Genomic DNA, 19,103 nt, shown 5'->3' with positions numbered 1-19,103 from the left:
CTGGCACGGCCACTCGACCAACCGAGCTATACCGCCAGGCCGCCTTAACAACACCAACACATTACCCACCGCCTAAACTAAAGTCTTAAAAAATATATATATAATATTTTTTTTTTGTGTGTCCTGTCCAGCTTCTCAGGCAAATCACAAAGTAGATGTAGATGCCCATATCGGCTGTTCAGATTTACTTTACAAAAGAGAAGTGTAGGATACTTCTCTTGTTGCCTTATTTGTATTTGACTTTATTAAATGTATTTATATTATCATTTGGTGCTAAACTAAAGTCTTAACAAGCTGCTACGCTTCGTACTGCCTCTGCCTCTGTCAGTATGTCTCTGCAGCACCCAGCATTGTCCCACCCACACAACCATCTGATTGGTTACACGCAGAGCAGTAACAGCCAATCAGCAGTGAGTATTCAGAGCATGCGTGTGTTACGGACAGCAAAGCCCTGTCTGTCTGAGAGAAAGACAAGCATTATTGACCTACAGTTAACAACTAAGTTATTTCACTTTACCTTTTTCTGTGTTGAAGCGGCAAAAAAGGACATTATGTTAAATGAAGAGTTTCTGTCTCTGATAGTTGATATAATAATGTAACTGCATCATAAAGCCTACATGAACTATTGCTATTGTACTATTTTTTCAGCTATATTTACATGAATCATTATTAATGCAGCAGCCTAGTTTTGAATGGCAGGGTCCCTGCTATCACATGTTGATAGAAATATAACATTTACATAATACAAATCAACTACAGGCTTCCCAAATGCTGTAATAAATTAAGCATGATGATTTGAGCATATGTCAGCATGTGGCCCCACTTTTAACTCTTTTTTCAAACGCTTATTGCAAACGCTTATTTACAGTATGTCATTAATTTGACTTTGTCATTATTTTGACTTAGTAAATATTGACTTACTAAGACAAAATAATGACATACTTAGCATCTCAGGTAACTAGGACTGTTTTGTGGTTTGTCTTAGAAAGTCAATATTTACTAAGTCAAAATAATGACATACTTAGTATCTCAGGGAACTAGGACTGTTTTGTGTTTTGTTTTTACTTTACAGAATATATTAACAAGAACAGAATATTAACAAGAACAGAATATATTAATAAAAAAATGTGGGGTTGCTTTGACTCCTCTTCCTCTTTAATGTGGGGGTACTGCAGCTCCTCATTTTCCTTTGTAATATAGGGGGGTTGTGACCGCCCGAAAGACTCCCTAGGGAGGTGTTTAGGGCACGTCCGACCGGTAGGAGGCCACGGGGAAGACCCAGGACACGTTGGGAAGACTATGTCTCCCGGCTGGCCTGGGAACGCCTCGGGATCCCCCGGGAGGAGCTGGATGAAGTGGCTGGGGAGAGGGAAGTCTGGGCTTCCCTGCTAAGGCTGCTGCCCCCGCGACCCAACCTCGGATAAGTGGAAGAAGATGGATGGATGGAAACAATGTCCAAAATGACAGATTGACAGCTAAGTTGTTATTTCCTCGTTCTGACTGACTTAAATGTTACTTTTTAATGGTACTTCCACTTAAATATTACATTTTAATGGTACTTTTACTTAAATTCTACTTTTCAATGGTACTTTCACTTAAATATTACATGTTTATGGTACTTTTACTTAAATTCTGCTTTTTAATGGTACTTTCACTTAAATGTAATTTTTTAATGGCACTTCCACTTAAATATTCCATTTTAATGGTACTTTTACTTAAATTCTACTTTTTAATCCTACTTTCACTTAAATGTTACTTTTTCATCTTACTTTCACTGAATGTTACTTTTTAGTTGTACTTTCACTTAAATGTTACTTTTTAATGGTACTTTTACTTAAATAATACTGTTTTTGGTACTTTCACTTTAATGCTACTTTCATTTAAATGGTAGTTTTTCATAGTACTTTTACCTAAATGTTGTTTTTTTAGTTGTACTTTCACTTAAATGTTACTTTTTAATGGTACTTTCACTTAAATGTTACTTTTTAATGGTACTGCCATGCAATCAACACTTAGGGCCTGATCCACTAAGATCCAAACAGCACGCCATAAACAGCGTGTGCAAAAAAATAAAACAATTAAATAGTGTGTACCTGGAATGTCCCGATACCAAAATTTTGGTACCTTTAGCAAAATATGTTTCGATACTTTTCCAAATAAAAGGGACCACAAAGAATTTCATTTTTTGGCTTTATTTCAACATAAAATGTTATCATACATAAACATAAGTTTCTTATTGCGATGAAAGAAGAAAAGTGCACATACTAGACAACAGCCGATCCAGTAAATTGGTATTGATATCAGTACATAACAAAATAATATCCAAAAATTGATCTTGACACACACGGGGAGCCAATGCAGAGATTTTAAAACTGGTGTAATGTGAGCCCGCCTTCTGGTCTTTGATTCGTTTGTTTGTTGTTGTTTAAAGTTCTTATTCACTGTTATTGATGTTCATATTATCATTATTATTGATACTGTTATTGATATTATTCAATTTTGTTTGTCCTTTTTTTTTTATGCATGTGTTGAATTTGTGTGTTGAAGTGTGTATTGTTATTTCAAGTGTCGTTGGTTTGGAGTTGTATGTTATTCTTTTCTATTAATATTCAGTGTGATGTTTGGCAACACAATAAAATCAAATATAAAATGATTTTTCTCAACAATCATTGACGATCCTCAGGTAAGAAAGACGGTTTATTACCATAACAAGGCAAGAATACAAAAATAGGAACGGTAAGCTAGAGAAAAGCTTAGACCAGGACTAGCCAACATGCGAACTAGAAGCAAGAATAACCTGTTGGGTGTAGCAAACAAAACTGCCAGACAGAGTATGGCGTGAGGCAGGAATACATATCTCTCTGATTAGTGACCGGATGCAGGTGAGCGTCCTGACCACTAATCAGAGGCAGGTGTAAATAATCAGCATCCATGGCAAAAAGGAACACAAAAACAGGGGTGCTGAAGTCTTTGTTTTGATGACTCTTCGTTTTCCATCCATCAGAAGAAGGTGCTTCATTGTATTAGACACTTCTCGGACTCTGGAGGAGTACTCTGTGTCACCTCCGGCTCCGATAGCAAGTCCTCTCCTGTGTTGTAATAATAAATTGAGTCATTAAACAAGAGTCAAGGCCTTTCATAGCCTTCGTGATATCAATCAATCAATCAATCAATGTTTACTTATATAGCCCTAGATCACGAGTATCTCAAAGGGCTGCACAAGCCACAACGACATCCTGGGCTCAGATCCCACATCAGGGCAAGAAAAAACTCAACCCAGATGTGGGGTACTTTCACTTAAATGTTACTTTTCAATGGTACTTTCACTTTAATGCTATTTTTTAATGGTACTTTCACTTAAATGGTACTTTTTAATGGTACTTTCACTTAAATGTTACTTTTTAGTGGTACTTTCACTTAAATGTTACTTTTTAATGGTACTTTCACTTAAATGTTACTTTTCAATGATACTTTCATTTAAATGTTACTTTTTAGTCGTACGTTCAATTAAATGCTAATTTTTCATGGTAATTAAATGCAGAGAACGACTCTCTGCTCCACACGCTGTAAGTCTTTGCTGTCGTCCAGCATTCTGTGTTTCTTTACTTTGCAGCCAGTCCAGTTTTAGTTCCGTTCTGCATAGCCTTCCCTAAGCTTCAATGCCTTTTCTTAGTGGCACTTGCCTTTAGTTTATTGTTGGCGTAGATACCTTTTTACCTGCACCCTGCCTCCCGCTGTCATCTGCATATTGTGATCTCGACACACCATGTTCCCGACATCTACAAAGCACTTAGCTACCTGCTGCCACCTACTGGTATGGAAGAGTATTACACGGTTACTCTGCCGAGCTCTAGACAGCACCGACACTCAACAAGGACACATTATTTGCAGGTTATAATTACTGGTTTGCATTAACCCAATAAGTAGGGGATGAAATAATTACAAAAGCCAAAAGCAGTGAAGTTGTCACGTTGTGTAAATGGTAAATAAACACAGAATACAGAGTTACTTATATGACAAAAATATCCCCAAGAGTTAAAAAAAAGGTTTTTCAAAATATATTAAATGTTTTTGTATTTTAATGTCACTTGTGAAAAAGTATGGTGTTTATGTTTGTCGTTGTCTAATTAAATGTATTTGTGTGATTGATGCTGTGTTGCTACCATGTTACAAAGTAAAATCAAATAAAAAGACACAAGTAAACCTTTTTCATAAATGTCATTGAATCCTTCCTTGTAGTATTCCAACATCAACTTCGGGTAGACGCTCACATCTTCGGAAAACCTCAAGTTGAAGTCTGGCAGAGGTGAGGACATAGACGAGGCGGAAGTTTCTGCCGGCAGAAGAGAATTAAATTATTGTGATGGACTGTAATGTTAGCTTACATAGCTATGCTAATGTTGCTAACATTTGTGTGCCTCACTTACTTCAAATACTCTTTAATGTCAATTTTGTATACACTTGTCTCACTCTTTTATGTTACATTGTTGTATGTGATATATGACATCTATTACATTGTTGTATGTGATATATGACATCTATTACATTGTTGTATGTGATATATGACATCTATTACATTGTTGTATGTGATATATGACATCTATTATGTTGTTGTATGTGATATATGACATCTATTACATTGTTGTATGTGATATGTGACATCTATTACATTGTTGTATGTGATATATGACATCTATTACATTGTTGTATGTGATATATGACATCTATTACATTGTTGTATGTGATATATGACATATATTATGTTGTTGTATGTAATATATGACATCTATTATATTGTTGTATGTGATATATGACATCTATTACATTGTTGTATGTGATATATGACATCTATTACATTGTTGTATGTGATATATGACATCTATTACATTGTTGTATGTGATATATGACATCTATTTTATTGTTGTATGTGATATATGACATCTATTACATTGTTGTATGTGATATATGACATCTATTACATTGTTGTATGTGATATATGACATCTATTACATTGTTGTATGTGATATATGACATCTATTTTATTGTTGTATGTGATATATGACATATATTACGTTGTTATATGTGATATATGACATCTATTACATTGTTGTATGTGATATATGACATCTATTACATTGTTGTATGTGATATATGACATATATTATGTTGTTGTATGTGATATATGGCATCTATTATGTTGTTGTATGTGATATATGACATCTATTACGTTGTTGTATGTGATATATGACATATATTACATTGTTGTATGTGATATATGACATCTATTACATTGTTGTATGTGATATATGACATCTAATACGTTGTTGTATGTGATGTATGACATCTATTATGTTGTTGTATGTGATATATGACATCTAATACGTTGTTGTATGTGATGTATGACATCTATTTTATTGTTGTATGTGATATATGACATCTATTACATTGTTGTATGTGATATGTGACATCTATTACATTGTTGTATGTGATATATGACATCTATTACATTGTTGTATGTGATATATGACATCTATTACATTGTTGTATGTGATATATGACATATATTATGTTGTTGTATGTAATATATGACATCTATTATATTGTTGTATGTGATATATGACATCTATTACATTGTTGTATGTGATATATGACATCTATTACATTGTTGTATGTGATATATGACATCTATTACATTGTTGTATGTGATATATGACATCTATTTTATTGTTGTATGTGATATATGACATCTATTACATTGTTGTATGTGATATATGACATCTATTACATTGTTGTATGTGATATATGACATCTATTACATTGTTGTATGTGATATATGACATCTATTTTATTGTTGTATGTGATATATGACATATATTACGTTGTTATATGTGATATATGACATCTATTACATTGTTGTATGTGATATATGACATCTATTACATTGTTGTATGTGATATATGACATATATTATGTTGTTGTATGTGATATATGGCATCTATTATGTTGTTGTATGTGATATATGACATCTATTACGTTGTTGTATGTGATATATGACATATATTACATTGTTGTATGTGATATATGACATCTATTACATTGTTGTATGTGATATATGACATCTAATACGTTGTTGTATGTGATGTATGACATCTATTATGTTGTTGTATGTGATATATGACATCTAATACGTTGTTGTATGTGATGTATGACATCTATTATGTTGTTGTATGTGATATATGACATCTATTACATTGTTGTATGTGATGTATGACATCTATTATATTGTTGTATGTGATATATGACAACTATTACATTGTTGTATGTGATATATGACAACTATTACATTGTTGTATGTGATATATGACAACTATTACATTGTTGTATGTGATATATGACATCTATTACATTGTTGTATGTGATATATGACATCTAATACGTTGTTGTATGTGATGTATGACATCTATTATGTTGTTGTATGTGATATATGACATCTATTACATTGTTGTATGTGATGTATGACATCTATTATATTGTTGTATGTGATATATGACAACTATTACATTGTTGTATGTGATATATGACAACTATTACATTGTTGTATGTGATATATGACATCTATTACATTGTTGTATGTGATATATGACATCTATTACATTGTTGTATGTGATGTATGACATCTATTATATTGTTGTATGTGATATATGACAACTATTACATTGTTGTATGTGATATATGACAACTATTACATTGTTGTATGTGATATATGACAACTATTACATTGTTGTATGTGATATATGACATCTATTACATTGTTGTATGTGATATATGACATCTAATACGTTGTTGTATGTGATGTATGACATCTATTATGTTGTTGTATGTGATATATGACATCTATTACATTGTTGTATGTGATGTATGACATCTATTATATTGTTGTATGTGATATATGACAACTATTACATTGTTGTATGTGATATATGACAACTATTACATTGTTGTATGTGATATATGACATCTATTACATTGTTGTATGTGATATATGACATCTATTACATTGTTGTATGTGATGTATGACATCTATTATATTGTTGTATGTGATATATGACAACTATTACATTGTTGTATGTGATATATGACAACTATTACATTGTTGTATGTGATATATGACAACTATTACATTGTTGTATGTGATATATGACATCTATTACATTGTTGTATGTGATATATGACATCTATTACATTGTTGTATGTGATATATGACATCTATTACATTGTTGTATGTGATATATGACATCTATTACATTGTTGTATGTGATGTATGACATCTATTATATTGTTGTATGTGATATATGACAACTATTACATTGTTGTATGTGATATATGACAACTATTACATTGTTGTATGTGATATATGACAACTATTACATTGTTGTATGTGATATATGACATCTATTACATTGTTGTATGTGATATATGACATCTAATACGTTGTTGTATGTGATGTATGACATCTATTATGTTGTTGTATGTGATATATGACATCTATTACATTGTTGTATGTGATGTATGACATCTATTATATTGTTGTATGTGATATATGACAACTATTACATTGTTGTATGTGATATATGACAACTATTACATTGTTGTATGTGATATATGACATCTATTACATTGTTGTATGTGATATATGACATCTATTACATTGTTGTATGTGATGTATGACATCTATTATATTGTTGTATGTGATATATGACAACTATTACATTGTTGTATGTGATATATGACAACTATTACATTGTTGTATGTGATATATGACAACTATTACATTGTTGTATGTGATATATGACATCTATTACATTGTTGTATGTGATATATGACATCTATTACATTGTTGTATGTGATATATGACATCTATTACATTGTTGTATGTGATATATGACATCTATTACATTGTTGTATGTGATGTATGACATCTATTATATTGTTGTATGTGATATATGACAACTATTACATTGTTGTATGTGATATATGACAACTATTACATTGTTGTATGTGATATATGACAACTATTACATTGTTGTATGTGATATATGACATCTATTACATTGTTGTATGTGATATATGACATATATTACATGTTTCAGTCCTAACCTGGAGAAAGTCCACGTGGTTCACGGTTTCCGCCAACTTGTCAAGCTGGATGCTCATCCTCTGCTGCTCCTTGAGTGCAATGTTTGCCTTCTCCAGCAACTCCTCGGTCCAACTGACATCCAGGTACTTCCTGTTGTGGATCCTCTCACACCAGTCCAAGTGCTTCTGCTCCAAGGACCTGGTCACCATCTTTAAGAATTTCTCACTCATCTTCGTCAGCTGCCCAGCATAGTCCTTCAAGAGAACCGGGACGTTTGTGACGTGTGCATTTAACCCAAAAAGTGTGCGAGGGTTGTTTGGTCTTACATTGGCAGAGGAGATGTTTGCTTTGACCTTCTCAACCATCTTCTCTGCCTGCTGGATGTTCTCCTGACAGTCGTGCTTCATCTTACCAAGCTGATTCTGGAGACAATGAAACATTCAACACACATCAAGCCAAAAGAAACCCTTCATGACACCAGGGTGGTCTTCCTGCCTCATCAAAGCACCTTAACTCATCCTATGTACGAGTGGTCTACAAAAGTGTTCCTAGAGAACTGCAATCTATTCAGGTGCTGGATGACATCATTGTAAGACCTGAAAAAAACCGCAAGTTGCTTTTTCAAAAGTATCTAAAGAGTGTTAAAATACTCCCCAAATATAGCAACCAATTAAATCATGAATATTTATATTGGCCTTTTATATTAGGTGTAATTTCTCATGGTGTTACACCGGGGTCGCATGGTTATGCGCAGGTGGTTTCCCCAAGATGCAAACAGACATCCGGAAGCAGTGTGCAGGTAGGAATAAATTATTTATTGTGGTAAATCAGGCAAGAAAACAAGAATAGAAAAGTGTGCCGATTGCACGGGAAGCTAGGGTATAGGCTTAACCAAAGACTAGTCAAAAACAGGCGCAAGAAATAAGGAAATCCAACATAGCAAACAAACCAGCCAGGCAGAGTGTGGCGAGAGGCAGGAATAAATAGCTCTCTGATTGGTGACCAGGAATATGTGAGTGTCTCGACCACTAATCAGAGGCAGGTGACAATAATCAGCAGCCATGGCAACCAAGAAACAAACCAGGGTGTAGAAACCGAATTAAATCAAGAACTAAGAAAATACAAAACTAAACAAAACATGATCCAAGCAACGGATCATGACAGTACCCTCCCCCCTTAAAGGCCTACTGAAATGATTGTTTTTTTATTTAAACGGGAATAGCAGATCCATTCTATGTGTCATACTTGATCATTTCGCGATATTGCCATATTTTTGCTGAAAGGATTTAGTAGAGAAAATCGACGATAAAGTTCGCAACTTTTGTCCGCTGATAAAAAAAGCCTTGCCTGTACCGGAAGTAGCGTGACGTCACAGGAGCTAGTATTCCTCACAATTCCCCGTTGTTTACAATGGAGCGAGAGAGATTCGGAGCGAGAAAGTGATGATTACCCCATTAATTTGAGCGAGGATGAAAGATTCGTAGATGAGGAACGTTACAGTGAAGGACTTGAGAGGCAGTGATGGACGTATCTTTTTTCGCTCTGACCGTAACTTAGGTACAAGCTGGCTCATTGGATTCCACACTCTTTCCTTTTTCTATTGTGGATCACAGATTTGTATTTTAAACCACCTCGGATACTATATCCTCTTGAAAATGAGAGTCGAGAACGCGAAACGGACATTCAGTGCCTTTTATCTCCACGACAATACATCGGCGAAACGCTTTAGCTACGAGCTAACGTGATAGCATCGTGCTTTAACTGCATATAGAAACAAAAAAAATAAACCCCTGACTGGAAGGATAGATAGAAAACCAACAATACTATTAAACCGTGGACATGTAAATACACGGTTAATGCTTTCCAGGCTGGCGAAGGTTAACAATGCTGTGCTAACGATGCCATTGAAGCTAACTTAGCAACTTAGCAACCGGACCACCCAGAGCTATGCTAAAAACATTAGCTCTCCACCTACGCCAGCCAGCCCTCATCTGCTCATCAACACCCGTGCTCACCTGCGTTCCAGCGATCGGCGGAAGGACGAAGGACTTCACCCGATGCGTTTGGCGGCCCGGAGACGTAGGAAGTCAAGGTGAGGTCGGCGGCTAGCGCGTCTGCTCTCCAACAAAGTCCTCCTGGTTGTGTTGCTGTAGTCCGCTGCTAATACACCGATCCCACCTACAACTGTCTTCTTTGCAGCCTTCATTGTTCATTAAACAAATTGCAAAAGATGTCCAGAATACTGTGGAATTATGAAATGAAAACAGAGCTTTTTGTATAGGATTCTACGGGGTACCATAACTTGCGTTAAACTGACTTCGTCACGCGTATACGTCATCATACCGCGATGTTTCAGCCGGATATTTCCCGGGAAATTTTAAATGTCACTTTATAAGTTAACCCGGCCGTATTGGCATGTGTTGCAATGTTAAGATTTCATCATTGATATATAAACTATCAGACTGCGTGGTCGGTAGTAGTCGGTAGTAGTGGGTTTCAGTAGGCCTTTAAAGGATATATATATATATATATATATATATATATATATATATATATATATATATATATATATATATATATATATATATATATATATATATATATATATATATATATATATATATATATATATATATATCACTGTACAACATTGTTACATTTCAATAGCATTTTTAGGTCACTTAAAATAACTTTAGGCTGTCAACATCACACTGTGATCAAGGGCTATACAAATATACTTTATTTGATTGATTGCATAATAATAATGATAATAATAACAGAGCAAAAAAGAGGGAAAAATATAATAATCTAGCATTGTTAAATCTTATCGTAAGGATGCAAAATTTTGTGTTTGTTTTCGGCATTTAGTTTTTAAATTGTTAACTGGAGGATTTACTTTAAAGAAGAGGTTTAATTTGCCAAACGTGATGTAAGAAGGGATCTTATTCAGTGTGCATGCTCTTTGTGATGACGGGTGACTCGTGTGAATTTATTTATTATAATGGAGATGTTTTGATTATTATGATGATTAGCATACCTGCTGTTGTCGTCTTTCCACCTCCACCCTTTCGATGTCATGGCCGTCATGTTGGTCGATGAAACACAGCAGGCAGATGCACTGCTTGTCCGTGCGGCAGTAGAACTCCAGCAGGCTGTTGTGTTGACCACAGACACAAAGCTCGTTTGACTGGTAGTGTGGCTGGACGTGCAGGTCGCAAAACGAGGCCAAACACTCCACGCATGACTTGACCGCCTTGTACTTCCTCTCCGGGCAAACGTCGCACTCCACGTCGTCCTCCTCCGCCAGAGTTTGACCCGCCGAGGCCTCCTTAAATCTTTCCACCACGTCATCCAGTAAGATGCTTCGGACAAGCACCGGAAAGTCTGCCGACATTGAGGGCACTTCACGTCGCATTCATCATCGTCCCAGTATCTGCTGATGCAGTCCGAGCAGTAACTGTGGCCGCATGGAATGGTCACTGGCTCCTTCAGGACATCCTGACACATCGCACATTTGAACTGGTCTTTGTCCAGGACCACCCCGCCATGAGCCATCCTTCAAAGACGTGCGGGAGGGGACCTGTGTGAAGTTCTTCATTGCAAATATCATAGTCACACCGTTACTGGTTTTAAAGGTATTTTAATGTCTTTAATTTCCTTTGTGTTCTTTGATGTTTGATGTTTCCCTCTTACACACATGTAAGAGGGATGTGTGCTATGGCTATGAGTTGTTTTTTCTCTTGGCCTCAGTCTGGACCCTCTCTCCAGGGGCCCAGGCTTAGACCAATTTTTTTTTCTCAGCCCCCCAAACCCCCCATTGTTTACCTGTATCTCACCTTTTTTGTAAGGGGCGCCGGAAGTTGGCAGACCCGTCAGCGATCCTGTTCTGTCTCCCTGTAATGTTTGTCTGCTCTTGAATGGGATTGTGCAGAAAATTTTAATTTCCCCTTGAGGATTAATAAAGTATTTCTGATTCTGATTCTGATTTAAAATACATTTTCTGACTAGTGACGTCATCCAGCCCCCTCACCTAAACACGATCCTCCCAAACTTGGAAACTTGGAAGACGTTTCGCCCCTCATCTGAGTAGGCTTCATCAGTTCATGCTCATAGATTTAGATTGGTCAGTTTTAATCCAGCGGCTGGTGCCAAAACCCCAAATAATTATACTCCAAAACCAGTAGAGTGGGCAAGGATGGTTTCACCCTATCGTGGTGAGAAAAACAACTGTTTTAATGCAAACGGGCAACCCTAACTGTCAAAGCCAACGACAGTCGTTGAAGTGTAAATTCCCCTCGTTAGCATTGAGGTATTGTTTGGCCGAAACCATCCTTGCCCAGGCACACCCTCCTGGTTTTTGGGGTATAAATATTTGGGGTTTTGGCACCAGCCGCTGGACTAGATCTGACCATTGGAAGTTTATGATTACGTACTGATGAAACCTACTCGGATGAGCGGTGAAACCTCTTCCAAGTCGATTGAATGCCCTGAGATGACACGTTTGGGGAGATAGTGACAAGGTGGGGGGGCTGGATGACATCACTAGTCAGAAAATGTGTTCTAGATTCATTCAAAAACCGTCAAGGCACAAACAAAACAATTTTACAGCACAAGCTTGTTTTTAGATAGTAAATCTAAATATTGATATTAGCTACAGTACGTAAAACATATCACATAGATCCAGAGCAAAAGAAATTGAAAAAATTCAAGCAAGACCTTACGCTTTGTGGACCGAAGTGAAGTTAGTGTCAAGTTGGATATTCAACAGATTGGACTCCAACCACACCGACTGTTTGGCGAAGCGTCCTCAGGATTAGAAGTTCAAAAGCAGCGACACGCAGATAGATGTTCACCTCCTTGATTCTAATATGGACTTTCAGCTCATTGTCGCCATCTGGTGATGGGTCCGGCAACACCGATGCATCGGCGCATGCGTCGAGCTCATAGAGCAAAACCCTGTGTCGGTGCGCGTACCGCTTTTAGAAAGTCACGTGACCGATCATGAGCTGTGTCGGTCACATGACCGATACGCGAGCTGTGTCGCACTGACGCCTCCTCTGTGCCCTGTGAGCGGGTCTTTTCTACAGCCGGAGAAATAAGAACTAGGAAGAGAAATCGTCTGAAATGTAATACGTTGGAAAAACTGTTTTTTTTTATAAAAATGTGTAAAAAAAATGAATAAAAAAATTCCCAGTCCACAGGCCTCCTCATTCACAACACGTTCTCTTAGATTTTATGAGATGCCGCGCCGGTGACCTTTGGGGTCGCCACAGTGGCCAATCAAGTATGGCCGCCACTTGTTTTTTTTATTGTTTTTTTATAATGTCCTGCCCAGCTTCTCGGGCAAATCATATAGCAGACTTTACAAAAGAGAAGCGTAGGATACTTCTCTTGTTGCCTTACTTGTATTTTGACTTTATTAAATGTATTTATATAATCATTTGGTGCAGCCGGGCCGGAGCAGGAGGGGATAGAAAGAGAGAAAAAGGAAGACAGAGGGGGACAATTGTGGGGACAAGAGGGGGATTAGACAGAGACAAAAACAACAACAGCAAACACAACAACAACAACAACAGAGCAACATCAGCAAATAGGACATGTACCAATATGATGGTAAAAGTAATAGCAAATAAGCAGTTAGCGAAAATAAAAAAATTATACAGAAATGACAATGAGCATTATTACACTAAAAATGGAGCAATATGAATACCAATAGAAATAGTGCTATTGATAATAAACAATACTTATGGCCGCCACTTGTAATAGCTTTTGTCTCTAACATTTGAACCAGATGAGCTACAAATATAAACTTGGTGTCTATTTCATGTGTTTTGACAATTAGAAATGTGTTGGTATGCTCGTTTTTATTTTTGGGTGTGTCTAGACCCCTAATTTGCATATTTCCAAGTGGCGTTTTGCTATTTTGAAGACATTGGACGTAACTTGGGCATTGTTATGAGTAAAACCTGGTGCTACATGCATGATGGGGGCGGGGAGGTCAGCTGTGGTTGTGACATTTTGAAGGCATTGGTTTCGCTTAAAGGGCAACTACTTTTTATTTTTTATTTTTTTGGGGGCGGGTGGGGTTGTTGTTGTTTTTTTATGTTTTTTTTATTTTAAACAACATAAAAAACACAAGATACACTTTCCATTAGTGCATCCAGGCCCGGCCCTAACCAATCTGGCGCCCTAGGCAAGATTTTAGGTGGCGCCCCCCCCACATCGGCAGTGAAGTGTATATATATATATATTTTTTTATTTTTTTTATTTATTTATTTTTTTTTATCTCCTTCATTGATGTGCATCTTTGATAGACAATTATAACACAATTATTCAGTTACACCGTTACACACCAATGCCTGAGAAGGAGCAGGATGAAGAAAAATCTTATATTTTCCTGCCCCTTCAACATAATACATAGTCTTACTTAATGATATGTGAACCAACAATTACATCCAAATATAACGAAAACTATATACTCACAAGAAACCGAATAGCTTTGTCTTTGACCTTTTTTTTTACTTAAAGAAAGCAAATTAAAAATCAGAATAGTTAACAAGATAAAAAAAAAATATGGATAAATAAATGAATACAAAAAATAAAAAATGAATATATGAAATACAATATTTTTTACATACATAAACACAAAATAAAACGTGTCAACAAGTTGCATAAAATAAATTAAAAATACAATATAAATAAGGCACTGCACAAAACAATATATCAAACCAGTATGACTTTAACAACTATATTACAAAAAAGGGGATCCTACAGAGTTCTCTATTTGTGCTTTTTAATATTGCATCAACTAGAATGACTTACAAATTACTGCACACCAGGGAGTACTGTAATTACCTAACGTTACATTATTATTTTCCATAACAATTTAGCCCCCTGCACAATATTAACCCGACGTTAAAACAGAACTAGCTATTTATTGATTAGCAATTGCCGAATCATGTAACATTAGCTTAATGCTAAAAAGCCAGGTTACTATCACATTCTGTAACAGACAAATAATTTCATGTAGGCTAACGTTACCTCCCTGCTACCGCTGTCTTTTTCTCGTTTCTCCTCTTCTTTTCTCTTTTTTCTTCCCTGGGCACCTGACAGTTTTGGCCGTTTTGACATCTTGTGTTGATTTTTTGATGTGGTGACGTCCAAAAAGAGTCATGATACGGGAAGGGAGGGGGCGCACCGGGCCGGGGGGCGTAATGTTGTAACAAATAATATTTCTATTAAATAGGCTTTACTTTGCATTTTAATTAACGTGGGATTATTTTATGTATTTAGAAATAAGAGAATACAGCATGGGTGTCAAATTTGGCCTGCCGTGTAATTTCCCTTGGCCCTTGAGGTGATATCAAATTAACACTAAAGCTGACCCGCCGATTATATATTGCGGCTGTGCCGCGGTAACACCGCACTCACCGCTAATTCCAATACTTGCCAACCCTCCCGGGAGTCTTCCATACATATTTCGGGAGAACATCTGCACCGTAACACAACATAAACACAACAGAACAAATACCCAGAACCCTTTGCAGCACTAACTCTTCCGGGACGCTACAAGGTGTGTGTGTGGGGGGGGCGGGGTTTGGTGGTAGCGGGGGTGTATTTTGTAGCGTCCCGGAAGAGTTAGTGCTGCAAAGGATTCTGGGTATTTGTTCTGTTGTGTTTATGTTGTGTTATGTTTTGCTTGCTCTGTTGTGTTTATATTGTGTTACCGTGTGGATGTTCTCCCGAAATGTGTTTGTCATTCTTGTTTGGTGTGGCTTCACATAGTGGCGCATATTTCTAACACATACCTGCCAACCCTCCCGTTTTTAGCGGGAGACTCCCGGTATTCAGCGCCCCTCCCGATAACCTCCCGGCAGAGATTTTCTCCCGACAAACTCCCGGTATTCAGTCATCAACAATTGTATCATCAGAGAAATGGACATTGAAACAGCAAGTAGCGGACACAGAGAGAGAGAGAGAGAGAGAGAGATCAGAAAGCATAATAAAAAGTATGTACATTTGATTATTTACCTTTGATTATTGACCGTCCGGTGCAAGTTGTCGCTCCAATGCGTGTCCGAGGGTCGACTCCCGAATGCGACTCAATGGAGTAACCCCGAGGCGCACTTGACTCAATGCGGCCGCCCCCTCCTTCTTGGCCCCGCCCCTCGCCGCTGCATCCGGCCGCGTGAAGGCCCCGCCCCCTTGGTCCGCAGTGAGTGAGACGCCATGGAGGATCCTGCAGCGACGGAAGGATGGCGGGAAGATGGCGGCAAGGCGCAGTGGAAGTCGCTGCTCAAACACTCGTGCCTGCTGTGCTGGACCACGTCCAAGGAGGCGGACGTGGCGGAGCGCGACGAGCGCGTCGTCAGCAAGGCGGCGGAGATCACAGTAAGAAGACCCAGGCACCTTGCGCTGGTGTGTGCGTGTGCGTGTGCGCGTGCGTGTCGTCATCACATCACGTCACGTCATGTCATCGATACACAACGTTCGTTTTCATATCATTTGTCTCCCACAATGCTCTTTGGCATGACGTCATCACTCGCCAAAAGAAATTGTGTTCTTGTGCTGGTGACGTAGAGGGGAAGTGGAGGAGGGGATGTCACGTGACTCGACACCCCGCCCCCTCCCGTGTTGCCTTTTTTATTTTTTCACTTTAATCGCTCTCACAAAAATGATAAATGATTACATTATAATTATTATTATATTCAGAAATATTTATATTATATACATATATATATATATCTGCATGATTATTTTGTATTATATTACATATTGTTAGTAATATATATATGAAATCATGTCATTAATAATTGTTTTTATAATTTATATATTATATAATTAATTTGCATTATACAATATAATATTTCAAATATTAAATAGTATATTCCCTTATTATATAAATATATTTACATGTGTTTATTGTATTATATACTTATTATTATATATTTTATTTTATATTGGTAATAATATATTATATATGAAATAACATTGATAATAATATAATCATAATAGTAATAATTGTTGCTATTTATCTATTATTATGTTATGTATCATATGTATATCACTTTATTATTACTGACAGTATTAATCTAAAAACTGATAGTATGGAGCCGATACTGTTACTTTCGATCCGATAAAATAGTGTTGATCCGTTACTAATAATGTCGATCCGATACTGATAGTGTTGATCCGTTACTGATAGCGTCAATCCGATACTGAGAGTGTCGATCCGTTACTGATAGTATCGATCTAAAAAACTGATAGTATCAATCTGATACTGATAGTGTCGATCCATTACTGATAGTATCAATCTAAAAAACTGATAGTATCGATCTGATACTGATAGTGTCAATCCATTACTGATAGTGTCGATCTAAAAACTGATCATTTTGATCCGATACTGAAAGTGTCGATCCGTTACTGATAGTATCGATCTAAAAAACTGATAGTATTGATCTGATACTGATAGTGTCGATCTAAAAACTGATAGTATCGATCTGATACTAATAGTGTCGATCTAAAAACTGATAGTATCGATCTGATACTAATAGTGTCGATCCATTACTGATAGTGTCGATCTAAAAACTGATAATATCGATTTGATACTGATAGTGTCCATCCGTTACTGATGTTATCCATCTAAAAACTGATAGTATAGATCCGATACTGATAGCATCGATCCATTACTGATAGTATAGATCCGATACTGATAGTGTCAATCCGATACTGAAAGTGTCGATCCGTTACTGATAATATCGATCTAAAAAACTGATAGTATTGATCTAATACTGATAGTGTCGATCTAAAAACTGATAGTATCGATCTGATACTGATAATGTCGATCCATTACTGATAGTGTCGATCTAAAAAATGATCATTTTGATCCGATACTGATAGTGTTGATCCGTTACTGATAGTATGGATCCGATACTGATAGTGTCAACGCGATACTGAAAGTGTCGATCCGTTACTGATAGTATCGATCTAAAAAACTGATAGTATTGATCTGATACTGATAGTGTCGATCTAAAAACTGATAATATCGATTTGATACTGATAGTGTCCATCCGTTACTGATGGTATCCATCTAAAAACTGATAGTATAGATCCGATACTGATAGCATCGATCCGTTACTGATAGTATAGATCCGATACTGATAGTGTCAATCCGATACTGAAAGTGTCGATCCGTTACTGATAGTATCGATCTAAAAAACTGATAGTGTTGATCTGATACTGATAGTGTCAATCTAAAAACTGATAATATCGATTTGATACTGATAGTGTCCATCCGTTACTGATGGTATCCATCTAAAAACTGATAGTATAGATCCGATACTGATAGCATCGATCCATTGCTGATAGTATAGATCCGATACTGATAGTGTCAATCCGATACTGAAAGTGTCGATCCGTTACTGATAGTATCGATCTAAAAAACTGATAGTATTGATCTGATACTGATAGTGTCGATCTAAAAACTGATAGTATCGATCTGATACGGATAGTGTCGATCCATTACTGATAGTGTCGATCTAAAAACTGGTCATTTTGATCCGATACTGATAGTGTTGATCCGTTACTGATAGTATGGATCCGATACTGATAGTGTCAATCCGATACTGAAAGTGTCGATCCGTTACTGATAGTATCGATCTAAAAAACTGATAGTATTGATCTGATACTGATAGTGTTGATCTAAAAACTGATAATATCGATTTGATACTGATAGTGTCCATCCGTTACTGATGTTATCCATCTAAAAACTGATAGTATAGATCCGATACTGATAGCATCGATCCATTACTGATAGTATAGATCCGATACTGATAGTGTCAATCCGATACTGAAAGTGTCGATCCGTTACTGATAGTATCGATCTAAAAAACTGATAGTATTGATCTGATACTGATAGTGTCAATCTAAAAACTGATAATATCGATTTGATACTGATAGTGTCCAT

General features: G+C 36.6%; 1 protein-coding gene and 1 pseudogene across 3 annotated transcripts in view; one reads left to right on the top strand and one right to left on the bottom strand.

Annotated features, from left to right (window-relative positions):
- Window positions 1–2,172: 2,172 nt before the first annotated feature.
- On the bottom strand, window positions 2,173–14,875 carry LOC133664766 (E3 ubiquitin/ISG15 ligase TRIM25-like; annotated as a pseudogene).
- Window positions 14,876–16,356: 1,481 nt separating this feature from the next.
- Window positions 16,357–19,103, top strand: part of LOC133664755 (uncharacterized) — a 35,040-nt gene continuing 32,293 nt past the window's right edge. For 2 of the 3 annotated variants that reach the window (XM_062069650.1, XM_062069649.1), the window contains exon 1: window positions 16,357–16,555. In XM_062069650.1, coding sequence (XP_061925634.1) covers window positions 16,367–16,555 — 189 coding nt within the window. In that variant the 5' untranslated portion in view covers window positions 16,357–16,366. The remainder of the gene's footprint in view (window positions 16,556–19,103) is intronic. The other variant, XM_062069651.1, reaches the window with a different exon arrangement.

Source organism: Entelurus aequoreus, linkage group LG14 (genome assembly GCF_033978785.1).
Source record: "Entelurus aequoreus isolate RoL-2023_Sb linkage group LG14, RoL_Eaeq_v1.1, whole genome shotgun sequence".
Taxonomy (NCBI): Eukaryota; Metazoa; Chordata; class Actinopteri; order Syngnathiformes; family Syngnathidae; genus Entelurus; species Entelurus aequoreus.
The sequence above is the reverse complement of the archived record's forward strand: the minus strand, read 5'-3'. Positions and strand labels throughout refer to the sequence as shown.